Genomic DNA, 13,633 nt, shown 5'->3' with positions numbered 1-13,633 from the left:
ATCAATGGTTCTCGAGTGCCAGTCCCGCCCAGGGTATAGGCTCGAGGCGTGACATTTTTGAATTTCACCGGATTCAAATAATTGCTCTAACTTTTTGGCTTGGTGATCACGAAGTAAGTCTCTACGCTTGAAAGATCCTCCAACAACATTCAACACATTACTAACATGATCAAAAAAGTCTTCAACATCCAAATGTTTTTTAGCAATAGCCACTAGTGTTAGTTGCAATTGATGAGCAAAACAATGAATGTAATATGCCGATGGACTATCTTTCATAATCAAAGTTTTGAGCCCATTTATCTCTCCTTTCATATTACTAGCCCCATCAAAACCTTGTCCACGTATTTTGGTTGGACTTAGTGAGTGAACGGAAAGCAAAGAATAAATCGCTTTCTTCAATGAACATGCCGATGTATCACTAACATGGACAAGACCGATAAATCGTTCAACTACTTCACCATTCTTATTAACAAAACGCAAAACAAGAGCCATTTGTTCTTTGTGAGAGATGTCTTTTGACTCATCAACTAATATACCAAAGTAATCTCCATTCAAGTCCCCAATTATTGCTTTCAATGTTTCTTTTGCACAAGCATTGGCAATATCTTTTTGAATCATAGGACAAGTCAACGTATCATTTTGTGGGGCATTTTCCAATATCACTTTTCCAACATTCGGATGTTTGTCCCCGTGCCATCGCAAAAATCCTAGAAAGAAGCCTTGATTAATTGAAGATTCACTTTCATCGTGACCTCGAAAAGGTAATCCATATTGCAAAAGAAGTCTTGACACATCAATTGAGGCTTCCAAACGCATTCGATACTCATTTTTTAACTTTTGAGAATGCTTATCAATAACAACTTGAATTGATTGATGATGATTTGACAAATCTAGCATCTTGTTGAAACATTTGTCATGAATACTATTAACATCACCAACATGTTTACGGAATCTTTCAAGTGCCCTATTCCAACTCCTAAAACCCGTTTTTGTGTAAAACTCACTTGTACTTCCATGGAAAAAATCATCTTTGAATAAATAACAACATAGACAATAGACAGAATCTTTCTCCACGCTATACTCCAACCATTTAGAATATGGACCTTCAAACCAAATTTTACAAAATTGACGCATTCTTTTTCCAATTTCAGTTGGAGGATATGAATCCATTTTTGGTTGACAAGGCCCTTTTTGAATATAATGTTTCCTCACTTCATCCTTTATTTGAGGGTTATAGTGAGCAATTGGTACTCTTTTTCCTGGATCGGCTTCAAGTGAATCTAAATTAAGGTCATCTATAAGACTAGAAGGATTGACATTCGTACTAGAACTTGCTTGAGAATGGTTAAATTTCACAAGAAACTTCTCCATCTCAATTCACAAAACTAGAACACTTTCCTACAAAAATTAAAATTCAATTCAACTCACAATTAATTCAAATTTAATAGGGTAAGGCATAGTTAATTCAAATTAACATGATTCATATCACACAATTTTTAACCAATAATGTCTTACATGTTCATTAGAAATTTAGAATATCAAAGTAAAATCAAAACTCTTGTCTAATATGAAATCAATCATCACTGATTAAAACTTAAAAGAACTCAAGAAATAGAAATTAAAAAAAATCTTACAAAAATAGAATTGCAAACTTACAATCTATAAAAAGTTGTGGATGGATGGAGAAAAGTGAAAACAAAAGCACCCAAATGAGGCTTAGCCGCTGAACGGAATGCTAAGACGGGCGGGGGGCGGCAACGACAAGAAGTGATTTGGGTTCCGAATGGGGTAATAAATTTTTTGGAAAAGTTGAAACTTGGAGGAAGAAGGGTTTGGAAATAGTTGAAGAGAAAGAGAACACTTCTAAGTCAAAGGAGTAATGTAATTAATTTAATTTAAGTCAATAACAATTATAAAATAAAATAAAATAATGTGCCAGCTGTTTTCCTTTAAAAAAAAAAAAGGGATTGGAGCCTTTTTTTCACTTAAAAAACGTCTTCAACAATTTTTCAAAAAATAGGTTCAAATGGGATTCGAACCCGCAACCTCAACCTTCTAAAGTTGCCCTCCTACCATGGCACCACAGGCCTATTTTGTTCTGTGGGTGGCACACTTTATATTTATATAAATATTATGTATATATACCTATGTATATATAGAGTTTCCGTCGAAGTTCCGGGGGTGGCCGTGGCACCCCCACTGCCCTTCATAGGTCCGCCCCTGCAGCAGTGAGTTGCTTGTCTGATCACAGAACTGATCATCCTTCAATGGGTTCAATGCTGTGGAATCTTGAGTACTGCCTTCAGTCGCAAAGTGGTCCTGATGAACCGAAAATGGTGGTAGAACAGAAAGCTAATGATGATTATGCTATGCATACAGAATTGTTGACGATTGCTGAAAAAGGTAAGGAGTCAGAGGAGCACAAAACGTTGAGACTACTTACGGAAGGGTACTAAAGAAGGCAAAGAATTTCATCTTGTTAATTGAAAAACTGCTTAACTAAGCAGAGAGCATGATAGACTGCGTTTACACAAATATACAGACAGTCTATTCGTCATAGACTCAAAACACATAAACAGTTAATTCATCACATGGAAAATTTCGTACACAAACAGGTTTACATGTATGAGTCACAAACAGGTTCACAAACATGTTTAAACCCAAGAGGAGGTAAATAAATGCTAAACATATAACGTTTACATGTTTGACAATATGTGATTTTTCTATAGAAATAGCAGGTTGCATTATTATGGAGAAAAATACTATTAAGATGTCAACTTAGAGGTAGACACAATCATTACTACCTTTTTTAACATATAGTTTCATAATAAAATAAATATATTTTTTAATCATGTAAGGTAGCATCTATATGAACACTATTAAGTATAGAAGATTGAGAAACTTATATCAATTAAATCAAGTACTCCGATATGAAGGAAGTACACAACACAATACAAATACAAGTAAAACTCTTAGTTAGCCACCACTAATATTTTCCCAAATTTTTGCACACAACGTTGAGACTACTTACGGAAGGATACTAAAGAAGGCAAAGAATTTCATCTAGTTAATTGAAAAACTGCTTAACTAAGCAGAGAGCATGATGGACTGCATTTACACAAATATACAGACAGTCTATTCGTCATAGACTCGTAAGACATAAACAGTTTATTCATCACACGACAAATTTCGTACACAAACAAGTTTACAGATAAGAGTCAAAAACAGGTTCACAAACAGGTTTAAAACCAAGAGGAGGTAAATAAATGCTAAACATATAAAGTTTACATGTTTGACAATATGTGATTTTTCTATAGAAATTGCAGGTTGCATTATTATGGAGAAAAATACTATTAAGTTGTCAACTTAGAGGTAGACACAATCATTACTACCTTTTTTAAAATACAGTTTCATAATAAAATAAATGTATTTTTTTAATCATGTAAGGTAGCATCTATATGAACACTATTAAGTATAGAAGATTGAGAAACTTATATCAATTAAATCAAGTACTCCGATATGAAGGGAGCACACAACACAATACAAATACAAGAAAAGCTCTTAGTTAGCCACCTCTAATATTTTACCAAATTTTTGCACACAACGTTGAGACTACTTACGGAAGGAAAATAATTTCATCTTGTTAATTGAAAAACTGCTTAACTAAGCAGAGAGCCTGATGGACTGCCTTTACACAAATATACAGACAGTCTATTCGTCATAGACTCGTAAGACATAAACAGTTTATTCATTACACTACAAATTTCGTACACAAACAGGTTTACATGTATGAGTCACGAACAGGTTTAAAACCAAGAGGAGGTAAATAAATGCTAAACATATAACGTTTACATTTTTGACAATATATGATTTTTCTATAGAAATTGCAGGTTGCATTATTATGGAGAAAAATACTATTAAGATGTCAATTTAGAGGTAGGCACAATCATTACTACCTTTTTTAACATATAGATTCATAACAAAATAAATGTATTATTTTAATCATGTAAGGTAGCATCTATATGAACACTATTAAGTATAGAAGATTGAGAAACTTATATCAATTAAATCAAGTACTCCGATATGAATGGAGCACACAACACAATACAAATACAAGAAAAGCTCTTAGTTAGCCACCTCTAATATTTTCCCAAATTTTTGCACACAACGTTGAGACTACTTACGGAAGGATACTAAAGAAGGCAAAGAATGTCATCTTGTTAATTGAAAAAACTGCTTAACTAAGCAGAGAGCATGATGGACTGCGTTTACACAAATATAGAGACAGTCTATTCATCATAGACTCGTAAGAAATAAACTGTTTATTCATCACACGGCAAATTTCGTACACAAACAAGTTTACATGTATGAGTCACAAATAGGTTCACGAACAGGTTTAAAACCAAGAGGAGGTAAAAAAATGCTAAACATATAACGTTTGCATGTTTGACAATATGTCATTATTCTATAGAAATTGCAGTTTGTTTTATTATGGAGAAAAATACAATTAAGATGTCAACTTAGAGGTAGACACAATCATTACTACCTTGTTTAACATATAGTTTCATAATAAAATAAATGTATTTTTTTAATCATGTAAGGAAGCATCTATATGAACACTATTAAGTATAGAAGATTGAGAAACTTATATCAATTAAATCAAGTACTCCGATATGAAGGGAGCACACAACACAATATAAATACAAAAAAAGCTCTTAGTTATCCACCTCTAATATTTTCCCAAATATTTGCACACAACGTTGAGACTACTTATGGAAGGATACTAAAGAAGGCAAACAATTTCATCTTGTTAATTGAAAAACTGCTTAACTAAGCAGAAAGCATGATGGACTGCGTTTACACAAATATACAGACAGTCTATTCGTCATAGACTCGTAAGACATAAACTGTTTATTCATCACACGGCAAATTTCATACACAAACAGGTTTACATGTATAAGTTACAAACAGGTTCACAAACAGGTTTAAAACCAAGAGGAGGTAAATAAATGCTAAACATATAACGTTTACATTTTAGACAATATGTGATTTTTCTATAGAAATTGCAGGTTTCATTATTATGGAGAAAAATACTATTAAGATGTCAACTTAAAGGTAGACACAATCATTACTACCTTTTTTAACATATAGTTTCATAATAAAATAAATGTATTTTTTAATCATGTAAGGTAGCATCTATTTGAACACTATTAAGTATAGAAGATTGAGAAACTTATATCAATTAAATCAAGAACTAAGATATGAAGGGAGCACACAACAAAATACAAATACAAGAAAAGCTCTTAATTAGCCACCTCTAATATTTTTCCAAATTTTTGCACACAACGTTGAGACTACTTACGGAAGGATATTAAAGAAGGCAAATAATTTCTTCTTGTTAATTGAAAAATAGCTTAACTAAGCAGAAAGAATGATGGACTGCATTTACACAAATATACAGACAGTCTATTCGTCATAGACTCGTAAGACATAAACAGTTTATTCATTACACTACAAATTTCGTACACAAACAGGTTTACATGTATGAGTCACAAACAGGTTTAAAACCAAGAGGAGGTAAATAAATGCTAAACATATAACGGTTACATGTTTGACAATATGTGATTTTTCTATTGAAATTGCAGGTTGCATTATTATGGAGAAAAATACTATTAAGATATCAAATTAGAGGTAGACACAATCATTACTACCTTTTTTAACATATAGTTTCATAGTAAAATAAATGTATTTTTTTAATCATGTAAGGTAGCATCTATATGAAAACTATTTAGTATAGAAGATTGAGAAACTTATATCAATTATATCAAGTACTCCGATATGAAGGGAGCACACAACACGATACAAATACAAGAAAAACTCTTAGTTAGCCACCTCTAATATTTTCCCAAATTTTTGCACACAACGTTGAGACTACTTACGGAAGGATACTAAAGAAGGCAAATAATTTCATCTTGTTAATTGAAATACTCCTTAACTAAGCAGAGAGCATGATGGACTTCGTTTACACAAATATACAGACAGTCTATTCGTCATAAACTCGTAAGACATAAACAGTTTATTCATCACACGGCAAATTTCGTACACAAATAGGTTTACATGTATGAGTCACAAACAGGTTCACAAACAGGTTTAAAACCAAGAGTAGGTAAATAAATGCTAAACATATATAGTTTACATGTTTGACAATATGTGATTTTTCTATTGAAATTGCAGGTTGCATTATTATGGAGAAAAATACTATTAAGATGTCAACTTAGAGGTAGACACAATCATTACTACCTTTTTTAACATATAGTTTCATAGTAAAATAAATGTATTTTTATAATCATGTAAGGTAGCATCTATATGAAAACTATTAAGTATAGAAGATTGAGAAACTTATATCAATTATATCAAGTACTCCGATATGAAGGGAGCACACAACACGATACAAATACAAGAAAAGCTCTGCGTTAGCCACCTCTAATATTTTCCCAAATTTTTGCTCACAACGTTGGGACTACTTACGGAAGGATATTAAAGAAGGCAAATAATTTTATCTTGTTAATGAAAAACTGCTTAACTAAGCAGAGAGCATGATGGACTGCGTTTACACAAATATACAGACAGTCTATTCGCCATAGACTCGTAAGACATAAACAGTTTATTCGTCACACAACAAATTTCGTTCACAAATAGGTTTACATGTATGAGACACAAACAGGTTTAAAACCAAGGGGACGTAAATAAATGCTAAACATATAACGTTTACATGTTTGACAATATGTGATTTTTTCTATAGAAATTGTAGGTTGCATTATTATGGAGAAAAATACTATTAAGATGTCAACTTAGAGGTAGACACAATCTTTACTACCTTTTTTAACATATAGTTTCATAATAAAATAAATGTATTTTTTTAATCATGTAAGGTAGTATCTATATGAACACTATTAATTATAGAAGATTGAGAAAATTATATCAATTAAATCAAGTACTCCGATATGAAGGGAGCACACAACACAATACAAATACAAGAAAAGACTCTTAGTTAGCCACCTCTAATATTTTCCCAAATTTTTGCACACAACGTTGAGACTACTTACGGAAAGATACTAAAGAAGGCAAAGAATTTCATCTTGTTAATTGAAAAACTGCTTCACTAAGCAGAGAGCAAGATGGACCTAGTTTACAAAAATATACAGACAGTCTATTCGTCATAGACTCGTAAGACATAAACAGTTTATTCATCACACGGCAAAATTTGTGCACAAACAGGTTTGCATGTATGTGTCACAAACAGGTTCACAAACAGGTTTAAAATCAAGAGGAGGTAAATAAATGCTAAACATATAACGTTTACAATTTTGACAATATGTGATTTTTCTATAGAAATTGCAGATTGCATTATTATGGAGAAAAATACTATTAAGATGTCAACTTAGAGGTAGACACAATCATTACTACCTTTTTAACATATAGTTTCATAATAAAATAAATGATTTTTTTTTAATCATGTAAGCTAACAGCTATATGAACACTATTAAGTATAGAAGATTGAAAAACTTATATCAATTAAATCAAGTACTCCGATATTATTGAAGGGAACACACAACACAATACAAATACAAGAAAAGCTCTTAGTTAGCTACCTCTAATATTTCCCGAAATTTTTGCACACAACGTTGAGACCATTTACGGAAGGATACTAAAGAAGGCAAAGAATTTCTTCTTGTTAATTGAAAAATTGCTTAACTAAGCAGAGAGTATGATGGACTGCGTTTACACAAATATACAGACAGTCTATTCGTCATAGACTCGTAAGACATAAACTGTTTATTCATCACACGGCAAATTTCGTACACAAACAGGTTTACATGTATAAGTCACAAACAGGTTTATAAACAGGTTTAAAACCAAGAGAAGGTAAATAAATGCTAAACGTATAACGTTTACATGTTTGACAATATGTGATTTTTCCATAGAAATTGCAGGTTGCATTATTATGGAGAAAAATACTATTAAGATGTCAACTTAGAGGTAGACACAATCCTCACTACCTTTTTTAACATATAGTTTCATAATAAAATAAATGTATTTTTTATTCATGTAAGGTAGCATCTATTTGAACACTATTAAGTATAGAAGATTGAGAAACTTATATCAATTAAATCAAGTATTCCGATATGAAGGGAGCACACAACACAATACAAATACAAGAAAAGCTCTTAGTTAGCTACCTCTAATATTTTTCCAAATTTTTGCACACAACGTTGAGACTACTTACGGAAGGACACAAAAGAAGGCAAAGAATTTCATCTTGTTAATTGAAAAACTGCTTAACTAACCAGGGAGCATGATGGACTGCGTTTACACAAATATACAGACAGCTATTCGTCATAGACTCGTAAGACATAAACAGTTTATCATCAAACGGCAAATTTCGTACACAAATAGGTTTACATGTATGAGTCACAAACAGGTTTCAACCAAGAGGAGGTAAATAAATGCTAAACATATAACGTTTACATGTTTGACAATATGTGATTTTTCTATAGAAATTGCAGGTTGCATTATTATGGAGAAAAATACTATTAAGATTTCAACTTAGAGGTAGACACAATCATTACTACCTTTTTTAACGTATAGTTTCATAGTAAAATAAATGTATTTTTTTAATCATGTAAGCTAGCATCTATATGAACACTATTAAGTATAGAAGATTGAGAAACTTATATCAATTAAATCAAGTACTCCGATATTATTGAAGGGAACACACAGCATAATACAAATACAAGAAAAGCTCTTAGTTAGCCACCTCTAATATTTTCCCAAATTTTTGCAAACAACGTTGAGACTACTTACGGAAGGATACTGAAGAAGGCAAAAAATTTCATCTTGTTAATTGAAAAATTGCTTAACTAAGCAGAGAGTATGATGGACTGCGTTTAAACAAATATACAAACAGTCTATTCGTCTTAGACTCGTAAGACATAAACTGTTTATTCATCACACGGCAAAATTCGTACACAAATAGGTTTACATGTATGTGTCACAAACAGGTTCACAAATAGGTTTAAAACCAATAGGAGGTAAATAAATGCTAAACATATAGCGTTTACAATTTTGACAATATGTGATTTTTCTATAGAAATTGCAGGTTGCATTATTATGGAGAAAAATACTATTAAGATGTCAACTTAGAGGTAGACACAATCATTACTAACTTTTTAACATATATTTTCATAATAAAATAAATGTTTTTTTTTAATCATGTAAGCTAACATCTATATGAACACTATTAAGTATAGAAGATTGAGAAACTTATATCAATTAAATCAAGTACTCCGATATTATTGAAGGGAACAAACAACACAATACAAATACAAGAAAAGCTCTTAGTTAGCCACCTCTAATATTTTCCCAAATTTTTGCAAAGAACGTTGAGACTACTTACGGAAGGATACTGAAGAAGGCAAAGAATTTCATCTTGTTAATTGATAAATTGCTTAACTAAGCAGAGAGTATCATGTATTGCGTTTACACAAATATACAGACAGTCTATTCGTCTTAGACTCGTAAGACATAAACTGTTTATTCATCGCAAGGCAAATTTCGTACACAAATAGGTTTACATGTATGAGTCACAAACAGGTTCACAAACAGTTTTAAAACAAAGAGGAGGTAAATAAATGCTAAATATATAACGTTTACATGTTTGACAATATGTGATTTTTCTATAGAAATTGCAGGTTACATTATTATGGAGAAAAATACTATAAAGATGTCAACTTAGAGGTAGACACAATCATTACTACCTTTTTTAACATATAGTTTCATAATAAAATAAATGTATTTTTTTAATCATGTAAGGTAGCATCTATATGATCACTATTAAGTATAGAAGATTGAGAAACTTATATCAATTAAATCAAGTACTCCGATATGAAGGGAGCACACAACACAATACAAATACAAGAAAAACTCTTATTTAGCCACCTCTAATATTTTCCCAAAATTTTTGCACACAACGTTGAGACTACTTACAGAAGGATACTAAAGAAGGCAAAGAATATCATCTTCTTAATTGAAAAACTGCTTAATTAAGCAGAGAGCATGATGGACTGTGTTTACACAAATATACAGACAGTCTATTCGTCATAGAATCGTAAGACATAAACAGTTTATTCATCACACGGCATATTTTGTACACAAACAGGTTTACATGTATGAGTCACAAACAGGTTCACAAATAGGTTTAAAACCAATAGGAGTTAAAATAAATGCTAAACATATAACATTTACATTTGACAATATGTGATTTTTCTATAGAAATTGCAGGTTGCATTATTATGGAGAAAAAATACTATTAAGTTGTCAACTTAAAGATAGACACAATCATTACTACCTTTTTTAACATATAGTTTCATAATAAAATAAATGTATTTTTTTAATCATGTAAGCTAGCATCTATATGAACGCTATAAAGTATAGACGATCGAGAAACTTATATCAATTAAATCAATTACTCCGATATTATTGAAGGGAACACACAACACAATACAAATACAATAAAAGCTCATAGTTAGCCACCTCTAATATTTTTCAAAATTTTTGCACACAACGTTGAGACTACTTACGGAAGGATACTAAAGAAGGCAAATAATATCATCTGGTTAATTGAAAAACTGTTTAACTAAGTAGAGAGCATGATGGACTTCGTTTACACATATATACAGACAGTCTATTTGTCATCGACTCGTAAGACATAAACAATTTTTCATCACACGGCAAATTTCGTACACAAACAGGTTTACGTGTATGAGTCACAAACAGGTTCACAAATTCTTTTAAAACCAAGAGGAGGTAAATAAATGCTAAACATATAACGTTTACATGTTTGACAATATGTGATTTTTCTATAGAAATTGCAGGTTGCATTATTATGGAGAAAATTACTATTAAGATGTCAACATAGAGGTAGACACAATCATTACTACCTTTTTTAACATATAGTTTCATAATAAAATAAATGTATTTTTTTTAATCATGTAAGGAAGCATCTATATGAACACTATTAAGTATAGAAGATTTGAGAAACTTATATCAATTAAATCAAGTACTCCGATATGAAGGGAGCACACAACACAATACAAATACAAGAAAAGCTCTTAGTTAGCCACCTCTAATATTTTCCCAAATTTTTGCACACAACGGTAAGACTACTTACGGAAGGATACTAAAGAAGGCAAAGAATTTCATCTTGTTAATTGATAAACTCCTTAACTAAGCAGAGAGCATGATGGACTGCATTAACACAAATATACAGACAGTCTATTCGTCATAGACTGGTAAGACATAAACAGTTTATTAATCACACGGCAAATTTCGTACACAAACAGGTTTACATGTGTGAGTCACAAACAGGTTGATAAACAGGTTTCAAACCAAGAGGAGGTAAATAAATGCTAAAACATATAACGTTAACATGTTTTACAATATGTGATTTTTCTATAGAAATTGCAGGTTGCATTAATATGGAGAAAAATACTATTAAGATGTCAACTTAGAGGTAGACACAATCATTACTACCATTTTTAACATATAGTTTCATAATAAAATAAATGTTTTTTTTTTTAATCATGTAAGCTAGCATCTGTACGAACACTATTAAGTATAGAAGATTGAGAAACTTATATCATTTAAATCAAGTACTCCGATATTATTGAAAGAAACACACAACACAATACAAATACAAGAAAAGCTCATAGTTCGCCACCTCTAATAATTTTCGAAATTTTTGGACACAACGTGGAGACTACTTACGGAAGGATAATAAAGAAGTCAAATAATTTTATCTTGTTAATTGAAAAACTGCTTAACTAAGCACAGAGCATGATGGACTGCGTTTACACAAATATACAGACAGTCTATTCGTTATAGACTTGTAAGACATAAACAGTTTATTCATCACACGGCAAATTTCGTACACAAACAGGTTTACATGTATGAGTCACAAACAGGTTTAAAACCAAGAGGAGGTAAATAAATGCTAAACATATAACGTTTACATGTTTGACAATATGTGATTTTTCTATAGAAATTGCAGGTTGCATTATTATGGAGAAAAAATACTATTAAGTTGTCAACTTAAAGATAGACACAATCATTACTACCTTTTTTAACATATAGTTTCATAATAAAATAAATGTTTTTTTTTTTAATCATGTAAGCTAGCATCTGTATGAACACTATTAAGTATAGAAGATTGAGAAACTTATATCAGTTAAATAAAGTACTCCGATATGAACGGAGCACACAACACATACAAATACAAGAAAAGCTCTTAGTTAGCCACCTCTAATATTTTCCCAAATTTTTGCACACAACGTTAAGACTTCTTACGGAAGGATACTAAAGAAGGCAAAGAATTTCATCTTGTTAATTGAAAAGCTGCTTAATTAAGCTCAGAGCATGATGGACTGCGTTTACACAAATATACAGATAGTCTATTCGTCTAGACTCGTAAGACATAAACTGTTTATTCATCACACGGCAAAATTCGTACACAAACAGGTTTACATGTATGAATAACAAACAGGTTCACAAATAGGTTTAAAACTAAGAGGAGGTAAATAAATGCTAAACATATAACGTTTACATGTTTGACAATATGTGATTTTTCTATAGAAATTGCAGGTTGCATTATTATGGAGGAAAATACTATTAAGATGTCAACTTAGAGGTAGACACAATCATTACTACCTTCTTTAACATATAGTTTCATTATAAAGTAAATGTAATTTTTAATCATGTAAGGTAGCATCTATATGAACACTATTAAGTATAGAAGATTGAGAAACTTATATCAATTAAATCAAGTACTCCGATATGAAGTGAGCACACAACAGAATACAAATACAAGAAAATCTCTTAGTTAGCCACCTCTAATATTTTCCCAAATTTTTGCACACAACGTTAAGACTTCTTACGGAAGGATACTAACGATGGCAAAGAATTTCATCTTGTTAATTGATAAACTCCTTAACTAAGCAGAGAGCATGATGGACTGCATTAACACAAATATACAGACAGTCTATGCGTCATAGACTGGTAAGACATAAACAGTTTATTCATCACACGGCAAATTTCATACACAAACAGGTTTACATTATGAGTCACAAACAGGTTCACAAACAGGTTTCAAACCAAGAGGAGGTAAATAAATGCTAAACATATAACGTTAACATGTTTTACAATATGTGATTTTTCTATAGAAATTGCAGGTTGCATTATTAAGGAGAAAAATAACTATTAAGATGTCAACTTAGAGGTAGACACAATCATTACTACCTTTTTAACATATAGTTTCATAATAAAATAAATGTTTTTTTTTTAATCATGTTAGCTAGCATCTATACGAACACTTATAAGTATTATAGAAGATTGAGAAACTTATATCAGTTAAATAAATTACTCCGATATGAAGGGAGCACACAACACAATACAAATACAAGAAAAGCTCATAGTTAGCCACCTCTAATAATTTTCGAAATTTTTGGACACAACGTTGAGACTACTTACGGAAGGATAATAAAGAAGGCAAATAATTTTATCTTGTTAATTGAAAAAG

General features: G+C 31.1%; 1 protein-coding gene across 1 annotated transcript in view; it reads right to left on the bottom strand.

The window, feature by feature from the left end:
• The window catches only part of LOC107058886 (zinc finger MYM-type protein 1-like), a 2,306-nt gene extending 935 nt beyond the window's left edge, over window positions 1–1,371 (bottom strand). Inside the window, exon 1 of the mRNA XM_015305118.1 lies at window positions 92–1,371. Coding sequence (XP_015160604.1) covers window positions 92–1,371 — 1,280 coding nt within the window. The remainder of the gene's footprint in view (window positions 1–91) is intronic.
• Between the last annotated feature and the right edge of the window lie 12,262 nt (window positions 1,372–13,633).

Source organism: Solanum tuberosum, unplaced genomic scaffold, assembly GCF_000226075.1.
Source record: "Solanum tuberosum cultivar DM 1-3 516 R44 unplaced genomic scaffold, SolTub_3.0 scf00664, whole genome shotgun sequence".
Taxonomy (NCBI): domain Eukaryota; kingdom Viridiplantae; phylum Streptophyta; class Magnoliopsida; order Solanales; family Solanaceae; genus Solanum; species Solanum tuberosum.
The sequence above is the reverse complement of the archived record's forward strand: the minus strand, read 5'-3'. Positions and strand labels throughout refer to the sequence as shown.